General features: G+C 36.6%; 1 protein-coding gene across 24 annotated transcripts in view; it reads right to left on the reverse strand.

Annotated features, from left to right (window-relative positions):
- Window positions 1-25,131, reverse strand: part of EDIL3 (EGF like and discoidin domains 3) — a 1,139,470-nt gene that overhangs the window by 368,393 nt on the left and 745,946 nt on the right. For all 24 annotated transcript variants that reach the window (XR_014057550.1, XR_014057552.1, XR_014057551.1 and 21 more), the window contains one exon: window positions 803-931. Coding sequence is in view for 18 of the 24 variants with exons in the window: in XM_081503905.1 (XP_081360031.1) it covers window positions 803-931 (129 nt within the window). In the remaining 6 variants the exon portion in view is untranslated. The remainder of the gene's footprint in view (window positions 1-802; window positions 932-25,131) is intronic.

A 25,131-nucleotide genomic window follows, 5' to 3' on the forward strand; every position in this document is an offset into this window, starting at 1 on the left:
CAATACATAATTTAGTTTTCCTATATTGACAGATACAGTCTACTTTTTTCTTCTTAGTATTGACATGAAAAAGACAATTTTTTTTCAAACGTAACCATGATATTACTTTTAATCACAGGAAAAAATATCTATATAAATTTACATAGTGCTAAATTATTTATAGTACCATTACCTTCCCAATGGGGAGTAATTTGGAAATTATGGAAGTTATCCTGAATCCATAATGATATATGCCAGTGAAGTACTTCACACATGAAAACATTTTGAAATTTGATCACTGACTGATATTTACCAAGCATGTTTTTGAAACTCTGAAGAACAATCCAGCTGGAATAATTTTTCTTTCATCATATATTTATAGTCTTGGAAAAATAATGATGAAAACAGCTATAAAATATTGATGAATATTTTCAGGCACTAAAATAAGTTCTATTTTATTTACAGTGACGATTTAACTTGACTAAATTGACTTGGAAATTACTTACCAGTGAAAATAAAATTTAAATGTATATTAATATTAGAAATATAAGACATTTATTATATTCAAATAGTACATGTAGTGCCTTTATAGTATAATGTTAATTACTAAGTCATATTTTTAAATTATTTGTGAGCACTACAAATAATAATATAATTTAAATATTAAATAAAAATGTTAAAATTCAGAGACCAACAGATAATACTAATTAGCAACACACAGCAATCTTATACAGAGCACGCAAAAGGCACTGATCTCCAAATGTGTCAGTCCCTCATGAAAACAATGATGATAGCTATTGAAATGTTTAAATCTTGCACTTACCAACCTCCACAACACTAGAACAGTTGGGACCTGTGAAGCCGGCTGGACACTTGCAGGAAAAGGAACCGTCAGACAATCCTGACAAGCAGGTACCTCCATTTTCACAAGGATTGGGATCACAGATATCACCTGAGAAATAAAGAAACAGATATTGACTTTTTTTGCCTTAGGCACTAAACTGTATCATTTCATAACCCTCACTCATTCTCCTTTGGTAAAATCACAATACTTTATATAGATTTACAGATAAGGTAGGCAAGACCCATTTGAAATCATGTGCTTCTAAAAGAAATGGTATGTAACAAGGTTAAAATTAAATTTTTCAATTCAAACATTGCATACTAAATTGCATACTAAAAGCAAGTAATGTACTTTGGAGTTCTTTCATTATGTGTAAATGAAAGATTTTCTAATTTGTTGAAGAAGATTAACCAAAATGTCTGTAGTTGACTAGTTTACTAATTACTCTAATAAATCTATATCCACACATTTTGCTTGATAACTTTGCAAGTTCTCTCAATAAAGGGGGTGTTTATTTCTTCATGTCTAGAGTCTGGGCTTATCCATGTGACTTGCTTTGACCAGTAGGGTGTTAGGAGACTTGAAGTCAGTTGATGTTTGATAAAACATTTGAATAATTCTGCTTCCTTGCTTGGATCTCTGCCACAGCCCTGAGAGTAAATTCAGCCTAGCCTGCTCAAGAGAACTGACTGGAAACATGCAAGGAAAGAGAAATAACTTGTGCAGTAACCAAAACTGAAAACATGTGGCCATGGCTTTAATATAGGGAGTGGATGGAATCCGGAAAGGTACTGAAAGAATGGCTAGAGGAGGCTGGGAAAATGGGTTCTCTGTGCTATACAGAGAGATGCAGTTGGTAAGACGATCACTTGAGGAAACTTTGGTGAAAGAAAATGTACCTAATAAACTTTTGTAGATGAGTAATGACATTTGTAGACAGAATGTAAAAGTGTCACTTAATAACTGTATTTGATAAGGTATGATAAGAAAGGGACATGCTAAATAAAGAACTGATGAGTTTGAAAGTAAAGGAATAGGGAGGCACCAGGACTTATGATAGAAAACAAAACAATTGCTCAACCCCAGCTTCTCAAACCAGTGAAAGATCAAATCCAGAGCTTTGTCAGAAAGACATGGCTTCAACATAAATATCAGATGAAGGATGTAGCTACAAGACCTGTGTGAAAACATTTCATGTAACTGAAGTGCAGCCTGAAAGAATCTCTCAGCTAAATAGAAAGAGATTCTAGAAATCTTAAGGATATTATCCCTGAGCAGCCTGACAGATCCAAAGTAGTGCTGCTTAGGTATGGAGTGATTAAAAGGCTTCAGAGAGTGATGGGTGTAGCTTTACAAAGAGAATGTGAATCAGATTCTGAAAAGCCCGTACAACTTCTAAAGGAGCTTTATAGGTGAAGGTGCCATCTCCTGGATTAAAAGGGAATGAAGCTTTTCAAAATTAAAAAAAAAAAGCAGCAGGGCCCCAACTTTCTTACTACTTGGTACTTCGTAGGAACTTTATTCCCCTACAGAAGTTTTCTCCTGAATTATTGCATCTCTTTTCCAGACTAACTGCTCTAAAACTTTACAAAAAAGGAAAATGGATGTTAAGATATTTGTGAACTTTATAAAGCAGGTCATTAGCTACACTAACATGATAGACTAAAATCCGTCATTAACACTGGATCAGATATTAGAAAAAGAGTCCTGAAATAAGTTAATAAATGAACGAAAGGATATGCCTTGGGATTACCACAGAATTTAGCATAGCTGAACCTGGAGTATTTCATTGGCAATGACTGAGAAAGTATAAATATGTCAGATCAGGGGAGATTAAAAAGTGACATCACCAATTATCAGTTGAGGAGACAACAAACGTTTTTAACATGTATTTTAAAGTTTTAACATGGTCAGATATATTTTAAGAAGACTATTCTGGCAGCATTATCTATCAAGTGTGTTTGAAAGTGGAGGCTGATGACTGGTAAAGATACTTCAATAGATTATTTATCTATCTCTTTATATATCCAGCTAGTGAGTCATTCAACCACCCCTTCATCTGTCCATCCATCTATCTATTCTCCGAGTACCTGTTTAATGATAGGCACCAAGTGGTAACATAAGAGACATATATAAAGACGGTCCTTATGATCAATGAGTACAGATCCCACTACAGGAGATGAAAAAGATAGAAACAATTACAGCACATGGTAATAAGAACTATGATTAGTATACATGATCCAAATCATAGGCTCACAGGAGACTTCTAAATGGATGCAGTGCTGTTCAGTGATGCAGAAGAAAAAAACATCCCAGGAAAAGAAAATAACATATACGAAGGAAAAACATCAATGCTCATCCCAAGAACTTCAAATAGGCCACTATAATTAAAGCATAGAAGAGTATGATGAGTAGAAAGAAATGAGCTCAGAAAGGTTAGCATGGTCATCTAGATAAAGGCCTTGTATGCTGTATCCCAAGTTCTGAAGTTTTTCTGTAAGCATTGAAAAATCATAAAAGGACTTTACATATGGGCAAGTATGTGCTCACATTGGTGTTCTGGAATGCTGACTCAGGCAATATTTTTTTGAATCAAATGGAGGAGTCAAGGCTGATGGCAAAAGGACTACGCATGAATCTTCTGAGGTAGTCCCATAAAAAATGACGACTTACTTAACTCTCTTTAGAGGTAGCTATGGACAAGGAAAGCAATGTAAGCACCATTTAAACTCAATCCAGTTAATAAATGCTAGCTAATAAGATAGGAAATGATAGTCCCCCCAAATTACTACCTGCCCCATTAGAAACAAGGCATTATTGTTGAGGTTGTCTAGAAAGTTAATTACTAGTTTAAAAGTGTAATCCTGCCTGTCTTTCTTCAGTGTGAGCAAAGAAGCACAGCTTTGTACAGTCAGACTAACAACACTGCCATCTGCTCACTCTCTACACTGCATAAAGATGAGTATTAACACCAAAGCTTTTTTTGATAAGATGTCAGTCATATTTCTGTGCATTGTGAATACTACAGAAAGAGGAGTTCTACATTCCCCAGACAAGGATCTGTTGTTGCAGCAATGTCAACAGATCAAGGAACATTGTAGGTGTTTATATTGATTTATTTACACTGACAGGAGAGATCTCCACAGGAGAAAGGCAAGGCATGAACAGTATTTTACAGGTTCTCAAGAATACAGGCTATATTTATATATTTATCCAAAATCAAGATCTCTCACTCTGATCCCTCTCACTCCTACAGCCAGGTTCCTTTATGTGAGCTTACCCAGAGTTACATGAGACCACCATGTCTGGTCCCTTTGGTTAACCCACCATCACAGAGAGCTTTGTTGTCCTAAGAAACCTTTCTTAGCACTTGTCCTACCCTTGCTAGGTGATAATACTTAATCTAGTTGATTCTCCATAGGTGTGTCTGCCAGTCATACGATGCTTCTGTGATCACAGTGAGATGTGATGGTCTGTTTACCTCTCATCATAGCTCGCAGACACCAGCTGCTCTTCAGCTGACCTGTTTTCTCCCTTGTACTTTTTGTTCTTTCTGCTTATTACTTATTTCTAAGACGTTAATACTGTGAAAACCCATATTTTAGCCCCATTACTGATATCTACTCAGTGTCTTTCTGAAACGTAGAAAAGAGGTAATAGATTTGACTGAAATGTGCTGGTAGAACTAAGAGGGCATTGTGACCAAACTGACGTGTGTGTTGAGGGAGAGCAAAAATTCTGGATTGGTTTCTAGAGCTCCTGCCTGCATGACTGTAAGGCCATCTTTCATGAGGAAATATAATGGATTCACTGTGAAAGGAATTCTTGTGTTTAAGAAGTCTGCAGAGTATCCAAAATGAAAATGTCCTATAAAGGTATTGAATGATCAGATATGGAATTGAAGAGCATTTGATAAAACATGGATTGTTAGGTACGGATGTGAATACTGTAATCCAGAGTCATTCAAGGGAGGGGAGGGAAGCAGAGCCAAGGGGAAAGGAGAGGGGAGGAGAAGTCCCTGGGCAACACTAACAAATAAATGGGAATAAAGATGGAAGAACTTCGAGAGAGGAAGAGGAGGAAAACAGTGATAAGCCTCTTCCACAACAGTATGTGTATCCAGTCTATTCACTTAGGGTCTAATGTGTCGAGGACTGCCTGACATATCTCTGGTATGTCGAGATTAATTAAAGGCCCCCGCACGTACCTCTGATAGATGGATAATGTCAGCCAAAAACCAAATTTTAGATGGGCACAACAGAACCCAAACACAATTAGGGTGATTAGAGGCTGTGTTATATATTTGTTTCCCCACACCTATTTATTAATGTCACCCCTGTGTCAGCTGGGTTCTCCGTGAAGACAGAGAGTATAGCAAGTTTATTAAGAAGTTATACCCAAGAAAAAATGAGGAAGCAACAGAAAAGGGCTGGAAAAGCTTGCATCTTGTGATGCACATCTGACACCTGTGACAAGAAATGGGTGGTGGGAGGTGGGTGGGGAGGTCACTGAAGGAGCACAGAGCCTAGGAGTCTCAGTCTACAATGCAGAAGTGACGGTCTTAACTAATCTATCTGGGAGCTCCAGAGCAAAGATTACCCTTTAGAGGAATCCCCCAAAGGAAGAAATGACCAGACACTTGCCCAGTTTTTGGTAGGAGGAGGCCCAGGCAGAATGAGGCTCTAAGGCTCTAATGGGATCATGAAGAAAGTGCTACCAAAGAAAGTCGGTGGAAGCTAAGTGCATTCTTTGCAGCCAAACAGCTTGTTCTTTCTTGAAAGGATATTGGAGCCATGCACCTCCATGGGTACCAAGGTCCTCTTTCACTGTCAAAGCTGTCCTGGTTTGGATAAGTTACACAGTTACTTTGGTCAAAACCAGGGTATCTTAGCTTTCTTTCTTTTATCTACACCCACTATCTCAGTAGGCTGATACCTTCAGTTCAATTCAGTTCAGTCAGTCAGTCATGTCTGCCTCTTTGCAACCCCATGGACTGCAGCATGCCAGGCCTCTCTGTCCATCACCAACTCCTGGAGTTCACCCAAACTCATGTCCATTGAGTCGGTGATGCCATCCAACCATCTCATCCTCTGTCGTCCCCTTCTCCTCCTGCCCTCAATCTTTCCCAGCATCAGGGTCTTTTCCAATGAGTCAGTTCTTCCCATCAGGTGGCCAAAGTACTGGAGTTTCAGCTTCAGCATCAGACCTTCCAATGAACACCCAGGACTGATCTCCTTTAGGATGGACTGTTGGATCTCCTTGCAGTCCAAGGGACTCTCAAGAGTCTTCTCCAACACCACAGTTCAAAAGCATCAATTCTTCGGCGCTCAGCTTTCTTTATAGTCCAACTCTCACATTCATACATGACTACCGGAAAAACCATAGCCTTGACTAGATGGACCTTTGTTGACAAAGGAATGTCTCTGCTTTTTAATATGCTGTCTAGGTTGGTCATAGCTTTCCTTCCAAGGAGTAAGCATGTTTTAATTTTAAGGCTGATACCTTAAGTAGAAATCCTTTCTGGCTAAAATTTCAAGTCTAATTCAAATGTACTTCAGGGACTTCTGATTCTCTGTCATTTCAGTTAATCTGAAAAAGCATCAGTTTAAGAATCCTGATTAAAATGCAACTGCCTTCTGGATTTCAAGTCAGTGTTATGTTGTCTCTTTGTTTCCCAGTGGATGCGTTGGTAGAGTCTTTTATAACTAAGATGGCAACCGGTACAAGAAGAAAGGCTCAGGAAAGGAAAAACAGGACAAGACATGCATTCATGGTTCTTTATTTCATTGTCAGCAGGTTCCTAAAATATACCTCTGCAGATTGTAATCTGTGTGCAGTGTTATACCTTGATGCTTCTTGGCTGGCTGGCCTCACCTGCTTTAGATTAGGACAGATGTGTTTAATTTGAATCTAACTATGTTTTATGATTCCATCTGCAGTTTATGGCAGACTCAGGCAAATTAAGCTGATGCCGATTTGCCTTTTGGCAATCGAATGCAGCAATTATTTTTCCCAGGGGCAAGAAATCATTGCAGGCTAAATTTAACTTCTCATTTGCCTGCTCTCTCTCCCCATTCTCCAGAGTTCTGTTTGGACTGGGACCATCCTGTCTGTGCTCAGCGTCCTCCTCATTCTTCTCACTGACCCATCACCTGTTGCCAGTCACCTCCTGTTCAAAATGATTTAGGGACTGTCTTATTTTACTTTATTATCAATTGCCTGATGTTTTAGCCAAAATCACAAAGTGTGTATGAATCTATAAAATACAGCACTACAGAAGACAGTGCAGAAAAGAAAAAAAAAAAAACAACACTAAAATTTGTGCCATTATGATTGTGGTTGTGTTTTCCTGTGAGCTCAGTATACAGCCATGCAACTTCTGATGTAGGGAAAAGGAGAAAATCCTATGCTGGCACTAATCTGGGAATCAAGTGGACAGAACAGCTAATTTGCCTCATTGGTATGTAACTCTAGCATGGTTTATGCACTGAGTTTTCTTTACATATTACTGCTTATCTCGAGTTTACAAATCAGAAAAACCCTGACTCGGTTATCATGTACTGATACTCCAGGAACCAAACGTCAGGCACTGGGAATGTTGCCTAGATGAAGACACGTATGAATCCTGCATTCCTGAAATTCATAGTATAGTGGAGAGGATGCACACAAAAAACTGACAAATAAGCAAGGTATTGTCCACCGTAACAAAAGCCATGCTAGGGGTGGGGGGATGGTAAACTGCTGAGAAACTGATGAAAAAGGCAGTAAATACCACTATTTACTTAAGATACCCAGTCAAGAAAGGCTTCTTTGAAGAGGTGCCACTTGAGCTGAAGCTGAACATTAGCAAGTCATGTTAAAACCCAAGGAAGAGTCTTCTAGGCAGAGGGGATAGCAAGTGTGTGGCCTGAGTGATAAGCAAGAGAGTGATGAATTCAAGCAATACGAAAGAGGCCAGAGTGTCCAGAATACAGTGATAAAGTGTCACTAAATGTTTTTTGTCAGCAACAGTTTTAGCAGGAACCAAGTTATAACTAAAGCCCCACATTTGATTCTCTGTCCTTATGATAATCAAGGACATTTCTTCTAAGCCAACTCTTACTATATTATCAAACATCTACTGAAAATCTATTACTGTATTTCTATTTTTTAGATGTTAATATAGTTACACAGTACTTTATTAACATAGTGTTGTAAATATATGAATAATTTATTCGGCTGAATGCATGCATCTCCATTTCCTTTGTCCCTTTAGCAATCCAAGAAGCCACCTACAATATATCTGTACCTTCATCCCTGCCCTCTCATTTCTGAAAGAAAATTTGTATACAGAAGCAAATTTAAAAACAAAAAAGTAGTAACATATCTCTAAAGCATATAGCTACACTAACACAAGATATTAATATTAACTTCTTCCACATCTCTGCAAACTAAATGTAAAAATTGTCACAGTACATATTTATATGTGGTAAAGTAAATGGAGACTATATTTTGTTTGTTTTACTTTGGATCTTTTTTAATGGAATTATAATTGACAAATATTATTATATTAGTGTCAAGTGAACAACAAACATAGTGATTTAGTATTTTCATACACTACAAAATCATCACAGGTCTAGTTACCACATGTCACCACACAGAGTTATTATAATATTACTGGTTATATTCCCAATACTGTAATATTACTTCCCCGTGACTGTCTTCTTTTATAGCTAGAAGTTTGCGCCTCGTCATCCCCTTCACACATTTCACCCGTCTCCCACCCCTCTCCCCTCTGGCAACCCCCAGTTGCTTCTCTGTATCTGAGTCTGTTTCTGTTTTGTTTATTCACTTGTTTTTGATTCTTTGGTTGTACTATGGGACTTGTGGGATTTTAGTTCCCTGAGCAGGGATCAAACCCCGACCTTAGTAGTGACAGCTCAGAGTCCTAATCACTAGACCACCAAGGAACTCTCCTTGTTCATTTGTTCCATTCTTTAGATTCACATTTTAGTGAAATCGTATTATATTTTATGTCTCTGTCTGACTTATTTCACTTAGCTTAACACCCTCTAGGTCCAAGCTTACATGGTCAATTAATCTATGACAAAGGAAGCAAGGATATTCATTGGGGGAAAGACAGCCTCTTCAATAAACAATGTTGGGAAAACTGGATAGCTACATAGGAAAGAATGAAATGACTACTTCCTTACACTATACATAAAAAATAAATTTAAAATGGATTAAAGATTTAAATGCAAGACCTGGAACTATAAAACTCCAAGAATAAAACAGGCTCTCAGCCCTTTGACACCATTCTTAGCACAATTTCGGGGGTTATGTCTCCTCAGCCAAGGGCAACAAAAGCACAAATAAACAAATGGGACTACATCCATGTAAAAAGCTTCTGCACAGCAAAGGAAACCACCAACAAAATGAAAAGGCCAACCTATTGAATGAGAAAAGATATTTACAAATGATATATCTGATAAGAAGTTGCTATCCTAAATACATAAAGAACTCATACAACTTAATATTAAAAACAAAAAAACAAACAACCTGATTGAAAAATAGACAGGGGACCTGAGTAGACATTTTACAAAAAAAAAAAGACAAGCAGAAGGCCAACAGGCACTTGAAAAGATGCTCAACATCCCTAATCACCAGACAAATGCAAATCAGAACCATAGTGAGATATAAGAGACCATTTAAATTCATGCTCCACAACCAGGACAACCTCATCTTCAGTTTATTGCTCTCCACTGAACTTGGCAGCTATACTATCACTTCATTTAAAACTGAAAGAAAACAAAAGCTTTGTCTTCAATTGCACAAGTTAGAATTTGAACCAACCTGTAAACAGAGTACTTGGCAAAATGAGCCACTTCTCATACACAAGTGAGCAATAACTCTAGTTAAAATGAGATAAAGTTCAGGAGAATTTGCATAGTCAACCTGGTAAAACTCACAAATGTTAGCACCCTTATGACTTACTGCCAGTGAAATTGTACAGAACAAAATAAATGTCACTTTTGAATCAACAGTAGGACTGAATTTACTTTGGTGCCTCTTGAGAGACCATTTATGCTGAATACTACAATTTTATTTGTTGTATGCGCTAATGAATTTGATGCACAGACTTTTATTTTAAAGTCTTCGCAAGCTCAAGCTTAAAAATGTGGACAGTTTAAATTAAAAAAACAAAACAAAACACAGTTCAAAAGGTTTGATGGGATTGTTAGCTTCATTTGTGCTTTAAAAACAAATTTTAGTTGATGCTTCAGGCCATCCTGCAATTTGGGAGAGAAAGAAATAAGATTAAAAAAAAAAAAAAAGAATATTTGTAAAGTTAAAAAATAGAAAATAAACTAATTAAAAATAAAAGAATATTTGTGTTGAGAGGATCTGTCATTTCACTGGAAAAAATCATGTGATGCACTTGTAATGAAAGAAAAATTAATACCTTGATGTCCACAGGACTCCCAAATGACCACATGGAGCTATGGAAGACACAAGTCTAATGAATGAACAAGGAAACTCTGTAGACTCATTCAGGGCTACACTAAAGCCAATTTAAAGCAGGATGTTTCTTAGTTGTTTTTGTTGTTTAGTCTTTAAGTCCTGTCTGACACTGCACCCCCCTGGACTCCTGGCATAGGCCCCCAGGCTCCTCTGTCCAAGGGATTTCCCAGGCAAGAATACCAGAGGGGATTGTCATTTCCTTCTCCAGGGGATCTTCCCGACCCAAGGATTGAACCCATGTCTCCTGCATTGCAGGAAGATTGTTTACTGCTGAACCAACAGGGAAGTCCTTCTTAGCTGTTAGCCAGTGGTTTATCCTACTATTTTTAAAGGTAGTTTTTTTCTTCTTAGATAACTTTTTAAATGTGAGGGAAATACAGTATTGAAGAGAGTTAGAAGGAAATCAGCAATAATTTTGAGTGTTGACTATTTGAATTTTACATCCTTTACCACACAGCTTCAATCAAGGCTAATTGCATGAAAATATAAAAATATTTTGGGCTCTACATTTTGAAAAAGGCTTTTGGCATATTTTGTATTTTAAAACACTCTAGAGAGTCCCTTAAAATAACAAAATCTAGAGTTTTTAGAATTGAAAGGGACATTAGAGATGATCTAACCCAGTGGTTCTCAAACTTTGCTGAATATTAGAATCACAGGGGAGTTTTTAAAATTCCTGATGCCCAGTCCAATTAAGTCAGAATCACTGGGGTTGGAAAATAGACTTCTGCATTTCTTAAAGCTCATCCAAACTTTTCAACTTATTAAAGAAGAAGGAACACAAATAAGAGAATGTGAGGAAGGAAAGAAAGGAGGAAGGAAGAAAGTTTGTATTTTCCTGTCTTCAATGAGAGGAAGGCAAAAGAGGAAAGAATTTATTAGACTAGCTTTCTTGGTAGTTCAGTATGAGTCATTAAAAAAAAATACCTGCAGGAAGCCAGAATCAGCAAATTGAAAATAAAGGCACACAGCATGTTAGGGAGAACAGAACAGATACTACTTACTACAAACATATATTGAATTTCCATAGAATAATTAGCTGGAACCTTATAAATCACCAGCTAATTCAACCATATCATGGAATTCCCAAGTATTTTTTGACTATATTATTTCTACCTGTGAAGAATATCCATCAAGTTAATATTAACTGAAGCCCATTTACATGACATTAAGTGATAATTGCTGCACATATTATGGGGCCCCTGATAGACAATCACCTGTTCTTTATAGAGTCTAATAAAAGACATAGATAAGTTGACAGGTAGTTACCACGGCATGTTAGATCTATGAGAAGAGAAACTCCTGGTGCCAAAGGATCATGAGAGAGCAGCACCAAACTCTGCCCTGTGAGTTAGGAAGCTCTCCCAGGACAAGTGATCTTCAATTCAAAACAAGAGGATTAATGGAAAGCAGCCAGGCAAAGGGGTGGCCCAGAGATCCCCTGCAGAGGGAACACATGTGCAAATGTAGGGAGCAGAGCCAGAGTCCTGCTTAAGAAACAGGATGAAACTCATTTTAGCTAGACAGAAGAGAGAGAACAGAAATGCCAAGAGGCAAGGCTGAAGAATAGGCGTTGCCCTGGGTGTACACTGTCTTTAAGACACTCGCAAGGAGTCTGGGATTTCCCTGGTGGCTCAGACGGTAAAGCGTCTGCCTGCAATGCAAGAGATCTGGGTTCAATCCCTGGACTGGGAAGCTCTGGAGAAGGAAATGGCAACCCACTCCAGTATTCTTGCCTGGAAATCCCATGGATGGAGGAACATGGTCAGCTACAGTCCACGGGGTAGCAAAGAGTCGGACACGACTGAGTGACTTCACTTTCTTAAGGAGTCTGGGCATTTCTAAGTATAAAGGACAGCCATTTAGGAGTCTAATCAGAAGGTTGACATGATAATTCACCCTGGAAGCAATGTGGAGAACGGATTACAAGAGGTAAAGTCTAAGGGTGACAGACCAGTAAGGAAGTGGCAAATTTTAGTCTGGCACAAGGGACTGCTGACTTGCCTTGGAGTACTAAATAGTAAACGGAGAGAAGTGGATCCCAAAAGACATATGAAGAGAGGATATTCATAGAGGCAATGGGATGGCTGAAAAGAAAATGAGAACTAAGGATGAAACTCATATTAAAATTTAACAAAAAACTCTACCTTTCATTTTGATAGAAAATATGGTCTAAGGAGCAAGTTTGGTGATGGTGATGAAGGGGAGTGAAGATTTCTGTTTTGGAAATGCTTGGACGAAAATATCTATAGCCATCCACTTGGAGATATTTAGTGAGAAGATAATTTTATGGATTTGAACCTGTGGAGAAAGATTCAGTTTAGAGATTGAGAAGTTAGCATAAAGTCGATCTTTTAAATCATGGAAATACAAACACAAATTCTCAGAGGTGTTTCTGGAAACATAATCTAGAAGTAGATACATGGTTCTACCTTGTAAACTCTCTTAAGTTTGGAATCATTTCAACTTATTCACCAAATTCTCCCCATGCCAAAGATTGGTGTCTGATCATTTTATTCAAATAAAATGCTATCCAAATGAAAATTGCATGGGATAGAGTTGGAAATGTATTTAAAATGGCAGAAAACCGATAGTGTTTTGGCGCTGATGGGAAGCAGCTATCAGAAAAGAAGTTAAAGGGACAGTAGAGAAGGAAATGCTCAGAAGGGTCTGAAAATCACTCAGTTGTGTCCGACTCTTTGTGACCCCGTGGACTATTCAGTCCATGGAAATCTGCAGGTCAGAAGACTGGAGTGGGTAGCCTTTCCCTTCTCCAGGGGATCTTCCAACCCAGGGATCCAACTCTGGTCTCCCGCATTGCGGGCGAATTCTTTACCTGCTGAGCCACAAGGGAAGCCCAAGAATACTGGAGTGGGTAGCCTATCCCTTCTCCAGCGGATCTTCCCAAACCAGGAATTGAACCAGGGTCTCCTGCATTGCAGGTGGATAATTTACCAACCGAGCTATGAAGGAACACTGTGAGGATGGGTTTCAGATATATGTGGAAGGAATCAACTTGGGCACAAGGAGGGAGCTGATAAAATACAACCTGGATGTCTATATGTTTACAGATGCTTTAGACAAATTGAGGGAGTTTTCTGGTGTCTTCTCTGTGTAGCAGGGCTGCTGAAAATATGATGGGGTCATGGGCTTGAGAAGAGTAGAATGTAAGTAAAATATACTTGCAGTAAATAGAAGGTTGCTGCCCGGAAAGCATAGAAAAATGCCCGAGGGAAAGTAGTAGGGCCCAGCTGGGCTTGGAGTCAGGAATTGACAGCAGCCACATGTACCCAACCTTGTTATCTGGTTAGAGGACCATAGCTAGTGCTCAGGCAGGAAGAAGACCCTGACCTAGGATTGTTGTGTTACCAGACAGGGGTGATGGAGGTCAGCAAAACAAAAGAGTGACACCTGACAGCTTTGGATTTTTTTTTAATGCATAAATAAGATAGCTTATTGTATGTTATGCTCTGAGATTATGTATTTTTCTAATTATGAAAAAATTCTAAACCTAGTGCGTTGTTCTTTCAGAGACTATCATAGTTCTTCAGTTGACAGCAAAGGGCAAACTGAAAGATATAATTTGGCTGCTGTATATAAATAATGCAGTACATCATGATGATAACACTTAGTCCATCAATCCTTGTCAAGAACACAAACTCACACTGACTTTACAAATCAGCTGCTACAAAGAAGATGAAATCCAGTGCCATATGCAATGGTGGAAGATTCACATTGCCTTCTTTTTTAGACTTAGACTGTGAATTATTTTGTTTCTAAATGTAAAGCTGCACAGCCACAAGAGAAACATAATCTCCAGAGAAAATGAGTAGAAAAACAAATTGGCTATATTGATCACTTATTAAGCATAGTGACTCAAGAAACAACAGGACATTTTATCAATCATTACATAACTCATTTAATTATGTTTTTCAGGTAGAAAGGGTATGTCATGCTAAAATTAGAGAAAAAATTAGCAAAGTCTAATTTTGTGTTTTATTTAGAATCTTCTTTTTAAAAGTGTTAATTTAAGACAGCAGTAAAATGACAGTTTCAAACTCCAGCATGCAAAAGTTGAAGCAATATATTGCACTGTTTTAAGGGCAGCCCCAACTATTTACTGCTAGAATGTTTAAAGCAGTCAATCATTTCATTAAATAACATGTTTATAAACTGTGCCACTGAACCTGACTATACATGTTCCTCTATTTGGTGTGTGGAGGAAAGAAATCACAAAAATTAAAACTAGTCCTTTTTCAGCTAAAAATAAGCAATAGAGACATATATCTAATTTACAGAATGTAAGTCATATTTTACAAGTCTGATTTAGATCTTGATTAAATTTTATAAAATGTGAATGATTTCATATTTATCTTTTACAGTAATATTTTCACATGAAAGCAACACTTTATAGAATAGCTGCTGAATGCTCTAATTTCAGGTGATCTCTAACATTTCAGAATTTATATTGTTTATCCAAAGATAAAACAATCTTAGAAGAAACATAAATTACTTTGATAGGCCACTCTCCGTAGATAGCTTCCTGATAAACAATTTGATGTATTTGCTTGCTTGCTTAAATTTTCATACTTCATATATCCTTTGATTTTATCATTACATAATTCAGCCAATGTTAGAACATTTCATTATTGTATAGAAATATTACTTAATATTTTTGTGCCTATGTACCAAACATTATACTAAGTGCTTTATGGGTATTATATCACTTAATCTTCATAATATGCCTATGATAAATTTTGCTGATATTGTTAATAAGCCTCATTTTATTTATGAAAAACTGAAATTTACTGAAGTTCCAGAATGTAAAGGCATAGAATAACAAGGGCAAAATAAGATTCACATGTAGTCAGCATGGATGCAGAAATAAGAAACTATACACGTTGGAATGATTTCTCTTGCCCCCGTTTTCCTTCACCTTTCTATTTGCTGCTTCAAGTTCTTTCTTTTTCAAAAGTTCTTTTCATTCTCTGACTAGAGGTCAATTATTTAGTATTATTATGTCTTGCCTACCTTCTCATCCTTGGATAATTTCAGCCTCTTGGAAAATTAAGTGGATGAACAACATATGAATCATTGTTTGAGTCAATGATAGCAAGTACTAGAATAATACCTGGTTCACAGTAGGATATATACACACACACACACACACACAAATATATGCATATATATGGGGAAAGAGTATCATATTCACATTTGAATGAACTTATACATAAGTTCTATTAGCACAAGAAATACAATGATGACAATTATTTTAAAATAATAAAACCTTTGCAATAGAAATAAAGCTTTTAGAAAACTGAGGTAGCATATCTCACCAGCAATTTGGCTAGAAAGAGGTAAAATCCAGGTAACATTTCACACACTGATATCACTGTCATTCTGTTGTTGCAGTCTATATTGTATACAAACATGAACATAAAGATTTTTTTCCTTAGACTTCAAGTTAATAATAACAACACTTCATTTTATTGATCACTTGTGATCTAAGCACCTTCATTTTTAGAAAAAAAAATCAAAACAATTGCCTATATTCAGAGCATGTGAATTCTGGCAACAGAATTAAATCAAGAACCTAAACTATTAATTACCACTTTTTAGCATTATGTTAAAATTCAACATTTTTCCTAATTCTAAAAACAGTATTTGTTCTAGGGAAAAAAATGGATAGCCACATGCAAAACAGGGAACCTGGATCCCTTCTCTGCATTTCATTCTTGAACCCTAGCAGTAGCCACTGTTGTGAAGTTCACTCAGTCGTATCCAACTTTTTGCGACCCCTTGGACTGTAGCCCGCCAGGCTCCTCTGTCCATGGAATTCTCCAAGCAAGAATACTGGAGTGGGTTGCCATTCCCTTCTCCAGGGGATCTTCCCAATCCAGGGATCAAACCCAGGTCTCCAGCATTGCAGGCAGATTCTTTACCATCCTAGCCACCAGGAAAGCCCACTGTTAGCTCACTCTTTTGTATCCTTTCTGAAATTTACAAATCAGTACTCTTATGTTTGTTTTACACAAATAAACATAAATGGTGCTTATACTGGGAATATAACCTTAAAGTAAGTGTTTGCTTCAGAAAATTTTATTGACATTGCCTAATATCCTTTCAATAATATTACCCCAATCTAGAACATCACTAATAGTATATTACCCTTCTTTAAGGTTCATGTCATTGGGTTGGGACTGTCTACAAATTAACCTACATTATCATAAGCATTATATACATACGATTTCCATTCCTCCTTAATATGAGCAGTTTAGAACTTAGTTCCAACAAGATAAAAACTCTCAGTTTTGTTACCTGAGAAGAAAAAATAAAGGATGATCTGCTTAACTGTATAACTAATCCAAAAGATACACAAACATGGAGACTCTGTAATTATATTCTGAATGTGGGCCACAAAGTGATATTGTTGTTGGCAATTTTCTTCCCAGACCCAGGGTTAGGAAACTCAAGAGGCACGTCAGTACACACTAACGGGTCTTCAAAAGACCTACCTTCCATCCTTACCCTGTTCTCCCTAACCTTGATGTTGAACTAACTCTTTACAGGAGATCATTAAAATGTGTAAGCATAGAGCCCATACATAAATGCTGTTGGATCATATCAAATTTCTGTATTAAATGAAAAAGCAGGAAATAGTCTATAAGCTCTTTCTAGAGTTGAAGAGAAGAAAAGACAGATCTGGAAAGGTATATGCAAAGAGATCAAGAATAGTCATCTCTAGATAGGTAGTAATCAGAATATTTAAATATTCTTCATCGTGTTTATCTTTATTTTGTAATGTTTCCTAAAATTTTGTGCTGTGCTTTTTTGAAATAAGAAAAAAATCTACTTAAAAAACTCATAACATTTAAAAATCCAATTAGCAGCTAGGTAAAAACAGAAAGGATAACTACCAATGTTGAACTGAAAGAAACAGAGGTTAGTGAGCATTATGATGGGTCATTATGATGTTTAGTAAGCATATTTACTTAGTGCTAAAAATATGCTCTTTAGGAACTCAGCCTATTCTCATCAACCATATGACATGCATACTGCTATCAACATACTACTACTATTATCAATCACTTTGTGATTAGAAACAAATAGTGAATAAAAAGTAAGGTTAAATAACTCACTTGAGATTTCACATCTAATATGTAATAACGCCTATACTCAACCCCATGAAATCTGATTTCTTATTCTTTGATCTAGAACCTGACAAGGAATGAAGTAATATCCACAGAGTAGGCAACCATAAAAATATTATAAAATGTAAGTAATGGTCTAGATCACTTATACAGCCCAATTCTGAAAACATATCTTAGGCATTCATTAATTCCTTGAATCATTCGATAATGTTTCATCAGGTCCCTGTATAAATTCAGGGCTTCCCTGGTGGCTCAGCTGGTAAAGAATCTGCCTGCAATGTGGGAGACCAGGGTTTGATCCCTGGGTTGGGAAGATCCCCTGGAGAAGGGAACGGCTACCTACTCCAATATTCTGGCCTGGAGAATTCCATGGGGTGTATAGTTAGGGGGTCGCAAAGAGTTGGACACGACTGAGCGACTTTCACTTCACTATTATATTCAAAGCAGAGGGCTAATTAGTATGAGTTAAACTACAAACTTATGACACAGTCCCGTGCTGTGCTTAGATGCACAGTCCTATGCTGTGCTTAGTCGCCAACTCTTTGTGACCCCATGGACTGTAGCCTGCCAGGCTCCTCTGTTCTTGGGGATTCTCCAGGCAAGAATACTAGAGTGGGCTGCCATGCCCTCCTCCAAGGTAACTTCCCAATCCAGGGATTGAACCCAGGTCTCCTGCATTGCAGGCAGTTTCTTTACCATCTGAGCCACCAGGGAAGCCCATGACACAGTCCTGGTCTTACCAAATTTATTCTTCAAATTTTACCTAGACAACTTAAAATTCACCTTTTCTGGATCTTCATAAAAGAAGAGAAATAGACAAAATTGACTGTTAGAAAGCATCGCATTATTAACATGAAATTTGACATGAAATTAGAATGTTCCTTTAACTGTCACTTAAAATAAAAAGGAGACATAGTTTATGACAGAAAGAAGACTAATGCTTATGTTCAGAGGACCCCTCATGAATGATTTATACACCTTTGATTTTCCCATGAAGCCACTAGTTACCGATGTAAGCTTATAAGCTACTGCGATTTAGTTTACTTCTGGAAAGAAAATCTATTTTATGTTCATTTCAAATCCCTTATCATGTTTCTCACTTTGATTAATATAATTATGTCTCAAGCTTTTTAATGTAATTACTTAATTACTAAATAAGCCATTTCTAATACTATCGGGAGTCGAGTTCAATTTTAGTAACTTTATTGGCATGATAAAATCTAGAAGTATTTCCACGGTCAATACAGGTACTCTTCAGGCAAGACGTCATAATTCAGAGCAGTCAAAGAAATTACACACTGCATCCTCAATTGAGGAATTATTCATATTTGGATACTCCACTACCACCATTTTATCAGAAGATTTTTCTTGGAACTTTCCTTCTTGCTTTAATTTTTTTAATTTAGTTTTGTTCTTTAACAATAAAAGGAAGGAGGAAAAAAGGGAGAGAGGGTAAGAGAGAAAGAGGGAAGAAAGGAGAAATAAAGAAAACCCGGAACTACTTAGAATTTCTACAGATCCTATTGTTTAAGGGCATGGAGTCAAAAGTTCAAGAAACACCCAAGTGCATTGGAGTGATAATACCTGAAGGGGTGGCTTCTGATTACAGGGTGACTCTACCTCTCTCCTCTGCAGTTCTCTCGGCTTTGTCTGTCTCTAGTCCCTGGTCAGGTATCAAAAAGGTCTCTCTTACAGTGAAAAGAAGACAAAAAGCAGTAATAAGACGTGAAACCCCATGCTATGAGATTCAGAAGAAGAGAATCTCCAAGAAGCACTCTTTGCTAAGAGCAAGAGAATTTTTTTTCCAGAGAATTCCAGTGGTGGAATTTTCCCCACTACTTGCTGGTCTTAAATGCATACACACAGTACATATTTCTGACTTGATTCCTATATTTAGGGGAACACTTTGTGATGATATCCTTAATCAGAATTCCTGAATCCATCACTCAGTCACAGAAGAGGGGGTCTCTCCTTTTTTTTGAACCATCAAGCCCACTTAAGAAAAGGCAGAACATGAATATGCTAATAAGCCCAGCCATACTCCTGGGGTCAAACTTAGCTTTCCTGTTTACTTGGGCAAGTCACTTAACTTCTTCTTACATCTGTTTCCACATGTAAAAAATGGGGTTCATAATAATAAGTTCCTGACAATGCAGTTGTGAGAACTAAATCAGTTGATATTCATAAAATGCTAAAAAATTATTTAAAAATACTAACACTTAACAGGTAGTACTTTATTTAACAGACTCATAAAATCTATTTGAATAGAGAGAGATATAACATTTCCTGAAAATACTCAAACACACTTTGTTTCACAGTTACCTATTAACACAAATTACAAGACTGGCATTATTTGAAATTTCTATTTTGACTTCATAAGGTTTCAATGATAATCCTCACATACAGTGAGTTTTCATGGTAAATAGTCTCATGGCACAGCCTTCGTTCAGGCCTCTAAATAGTTCCACAAAAGCATCTCCTTATATTCCCAGGTCTTTAGAATGTGGAAAGAGGTTATATCATCTTGTTTCAGATCAGTTCAGTTCAGTCATTCAGTCGTGTCCGACCGTTTGCGACCCCATGAACCGCAGCACGCCAGGCCTCCCTGTCTATCACCAACTCCCGGAGTCTACCCAAACCCATGTCCATTGAGTCGGTGATGCCAATCAACCATCTCACCCTCTGTTGTCCCCTTCTCCTCCTGCCTTCAACCTTTCCCAGCATCAGGGTCTTTTCAAATGAATAAGCTCTTCACATCAGTTGGCCAAAGTATTGGAGTTTCAGCTTCAACATCAGTCCTTCCAATGAAAACCCAGAAATGATCTCCTTTAGGATGGACTAGCTGGATCTCCTTGCAGTCCAAAGGATTCTCAAGAGTCTTCACCAACACCACAGTTCAAAAGCATCAATTCTTTGGTGCCCACCTTTCTTTATAGTCCAACTATCACACCCATATGTGACTACTGGAAAAACCATAGCCTTGACTAGACAGACCTTTGGTGACAAAGTAATGTCTCTGCTTTTCAATATGCTGTCTAGGTTGGTCATAACTTTCCTTCCAAGGAGGAAGCGTCTTTTAATTTCATGGCTGCAATCACCATCTGCAGTGATTTTGGAGCCCAAAAAAATAAAGTCTGACACTGTTTCCACTGTTTCCCCATCTACTTGCCATGAAGTGATGAGACTGGATGCCATGACCTTAATTTTCTGAATGTTGAGCTTTAAACCAACTTTTTCACTCTCCTCTTTCACTTTAATCGAGAGGCTCTTTATTTCCTCTTCACTTTCTGCCATAAGGGTGGTGTCATCTGCATATCTGAGGTTATTGATATTTTTCCTGGCAATCTTGATTCCAGCTTGTGTTTCTTCCAGCCCAGCATTTCTCATGATGTACTCTCCATATACATTAAATAAGCAAGGTGATAATATACAGCCTTGACGTACTCCTTTTCTTATTTGGAACAAGTCTGTTGTTCCATGTCCAGTTCTAACTGTTGCTTCCTGACCTGCATATAGATTTCTCAAGAGGCAGGTCAGATGGGCTGGTATTCCCATCTCTTGAAGAATTGCCCACAGTTTATTGTGATCCACACAGTCAAAGGCTTCGGCATAGTCAATAAAGCAGAAATAGATGTTTTTCTGGAACTCTCTTGCTTTTTTGATGATCCAACGGATGTTGGCAATTTGATCTCTGGTTCCTCTGCCTTTTCTAAAACCAGCTTGAACATCTGGAAGTTCACGGTTTATGTATTGCTGAAGCCTGGCTTGGAGAATTTTGAGCATTTCTTTACTATTGTGTGAGATGAGAGCAATTGTGCAGTTGCTTGAGCATTCTTTGCATTGTCTTTTTTTTGGAATTGGAATGAAAACTGACCTTTTCCAGTCCTGTGGCCACTGCTGAGGTTTCCAATTTTCTGCCATATTGAGTGCAGAACTTACACAGCATCAACTTTTAGGATTTGAAATAGCTCAAATGGAACTCCATCACCTCCACTAGCTTTGTTTCTAGTGATGCTTTCTAAGGCCCACTTGACTTCACATTCCAGGATGTCTGGCTCTAGGTGAGTGATCACACCATTGTGATTATCTGGGTCATTTTGTACAGTCCTTCTGTGTATTTTTGCCACCTCTTCTTAATATCTTCTGCTTCTGTTAGGTCCATACCATTTCTGTCCTTTATTGTGCCCATCTTTGCATGAAATATTTCCCTGGTATCTCTAATTTTCTTGAAGAGATCTCTAGTCTTTCCCATTCTATAGTCTTTCCCATCCTATTCCATTGTTTTCCTCTATTTCTTTGCACTGATTACTGAGGAAGGCTTTCTTATCTCTCCTTGCTATTCTTTGGAACTCTGCATTCAAATGGGTATATCTTTCCTTTTCTCCTTTGCTTTTTGCTTCTCTTCTTTTCACAGCTATTTGTAAGGTCTCCTCAGACAGCCATTTTGCTTTTTTGCATTTCTTTTCTTGGGGATGGTCTTGATACAAATATTAAGGGGTTTTTAAGTAGTGTACAAAGAATATTTTATTTATTGATTTTAATATGCCTTAGAAAAAATAAAATTGATATATGAATTCTACCTTATTAATATCATTGGCAACTTTAAGTTAAATGTGATGATTTTGTAAAATATTAAACAATTAAATGATGTCATTTAGATACAGTAATAGTTAAATGATGGTAAATAGATACAATAAAAATTCTAGCTATCATAACAATAGTTGATTTGTGGAAATACTACAGAGCACTGAAAATCAACAGCAGCAAGAATAACAACTACTACTACTACACCACATACACACATACACACACAGAAAGACCTTCAGAGGACAAAAGTCACCAAGGACAAGAGGACAAGAATGGTAACAAGGAGTATAATTCTAAGGCAATAATACACTGCATTTTATACCAAATTAATTTTTGAGCATATGATTATAAACCTATTTTAATCTCACAAACAACCTTTTGAATTAGTACAGAATATATCAATAAAATTTCAGAGATAAAGAGGACCTCAGAGACTATATGATCGATTGCCTTGTTTTTTAAATGAATAAACGGAAGTCTAGAAATGTAGTCATGTGCCACCCAGCCAAGTATTTGCACATTTGGAATTAAAATCTTCTTAATCTCCTGATCTCTAAACTAGCATTTGTTTGTTTTACTGTACCATGCCATCTACCCTAGTTATTCTTATTTTAGGGAAGGGAAAACTTAGACCCTGGTGCTGAGTGACTAGAACCCAGTTTTGATGTCAGGTTCATGCTTCTACTACCTGCTACACTATGAGGTTGAGAATATAATAAAATCCACTCTCCAGTTTACATTCAGTAGAGATTTCTTTTTGTCAAATATACAAAATAATTGACCATCACAAAAGTCTTACACCAGTTTTTGATTTCCTACTCTAACCACTCATTTAAAATATAGTTGGTTCATTTAGCAGCTCAAGAAGGATATTGGAAGCATCTATATAAAATGTATTAACATACTCTTAGCAATCACTCTCAATTATGTGTAACATAACTTGTTTGTTGGTTTCACTTACAAATTGAATTCCGTTGAATGTTTTCCCATTTATTCCCAACTGAATTGATTTTGGTGTGTGGTATCTGTTACATATTAAAAGAATACTCCAGAACTTTTTTGTTTTTATTCCAAAGGCAATCTAAAGAATTGGAGGTGATGATTTAGAATATTTGTAGTGCTAATAAGTTATTAAAGAAGCATCCTTATTCACAGACAGTGTATATGAGAGAATTGAAACAACTAGGCAAATATTTTAACTGAGTCCCTTGAGGGAGGTGGTGAATGATTTTGACAAACGCATGCTAAAAAACAAAGATCTAATAGGTAAAATGCAAGAGTAAATCTTAAGCATCAACATTTTTCTTGTCAAACAGAACTATTAATTCTAGCTCAGGGTCTCATTATGGCAAGACAGAACTACTTTTTATTCATTGGATTTATATGTTTGCTGCAGGGAGGTTTCCTACTTTGTATTTTTCATGCATGAATATTCGGTAAGTTTCTCCTTGTATTAGTGGAATCTCACTTTGTTACTACCCTGAGCCTTTTGAAACAAGCCACAAGTCATTCACGGTTTTCCTCTATAAACCTGTTTGAGCCTTTACAGGCTGGTCGTTTGCCATCTCACCCTATTGCACATTATCTATTTTGTTGAATGATTATCATAGTCATCTGTTTGTAAAACGTTTGGTTTGTTTAGTTATACAGGGAGCCCCAAAAGAAGAAATATGGCTCTCTAGTTCCAATCTAGTTTTTGAACACTACGGTGTGAAGGTGTACCATTTACACTCAAACGAATTTTAGAAAATATCTACATTTTCTTGCTTATGAATTTTCAACACAAATTCAATATGTGTTTTCAGAATTATCAGTTCTGGTTGTTAACCCTCATTAATCTCTAAATGTGCTTTAATTGCTTCTCTGTAACTTTATAATCCTTCCCTTCATAATCTGTCAATATGCCTTTATTTGTTTTTTGATCTGTTTATTTTGCTTATCAATGTCTTCATTTCTTCCTTGCCATTAGTTTGCTGCTATTCCTTTGACTTTATGTTCAAGTCAAATAATGTTGGTTTTATTACATAGCATATTCTAAGAATAAATTGAATCAAAAACAATCTTAATCATTTAAACGTTTAAAACATAAAACTTATAATAATCACAACTTTTTTATTCTCTAACCTTGGTCCATTAATACCTGTAGTGTATAAAACACTTCTTCTGATATAAAGTAAGCCATTTTTAAAATTAAAAAGGTGTCATGTCTTGCTTAATTAAAATTTCAATTATTAATCACTTGCTATTTTGTTATATAAAGAACGACATTTATTTGTAAAAATATTACCATTTACCTTTACTTTCAAATACACAGTTACTAAAGCTATTAAGATCAGTCTTTCAAATCTCTTATATGTTTACTTCTTAATAGTTCATAAAACATAGTTCAGCATAACTGTCATAATTTTAAAATTCATTCATTCATTCATTCTACATATATATTTTAAAAATCCATTGTACCTAATACAGTGAAATAGTAATTTATAATATCACAGGTATAGTTTCTAACATTAACATGGGAAATTTGTAATATGTTTTTCCTGAAAACACTGAACTAGTAGAAACCAAATTAAAATTGATTCTTTTAATTTAAAAATCAGTTTCAGTATACAAAATTGAACCCCTTATTTTTGAAGTTGATTCACATCATCATGTATTTATTGAAAACAATGTATGCCATTCTATCAGCACTACACCCTTGAAGTACTATCCCTGAAGATGCAACCTTTTAATGCTTCCATCACTGTGACTAGAATTCTAATAATACCTGTTTGTATATAGCATATTTACCCCCAAATAACTCAAAGCACTTACACAGATCTTTTTTCCCCTAATGGCTGATATCAATCACATAGTCTAGCTTTTTTTGATTTTAGGTAAAAATAATAATAATAATAATAATAACTATATGCAGATAGAAAAAGGAATGTCTAAGAATGATCTTATACGAAATGAGAAAGCTTAGCACAAGTTGAAGAGGATGAATGGATAATATAACAGGGCGTGTGGCCCTCTTGTGTCTCACAAAGTCCTTCATTCATTCATTTAACCACTGCCTCTGTTCCTCCC

This window comes from Giraffa tippelskirchi, chromosome 6 (genome assembly GCF_054371585.1).
Source record: "Giraffa tippelskirchi isolate mGirTip1 chromosome 6, T2T-mGirTip1v1.2.pri, whole genome shotgun sequence".
Taxonomy (NCBI): Eukaryota; Metazoa; Chordata; class Mammalia; order Artiodactyla; family Giraffidae; genus Giraffa; species Giraffa tippelskirchi.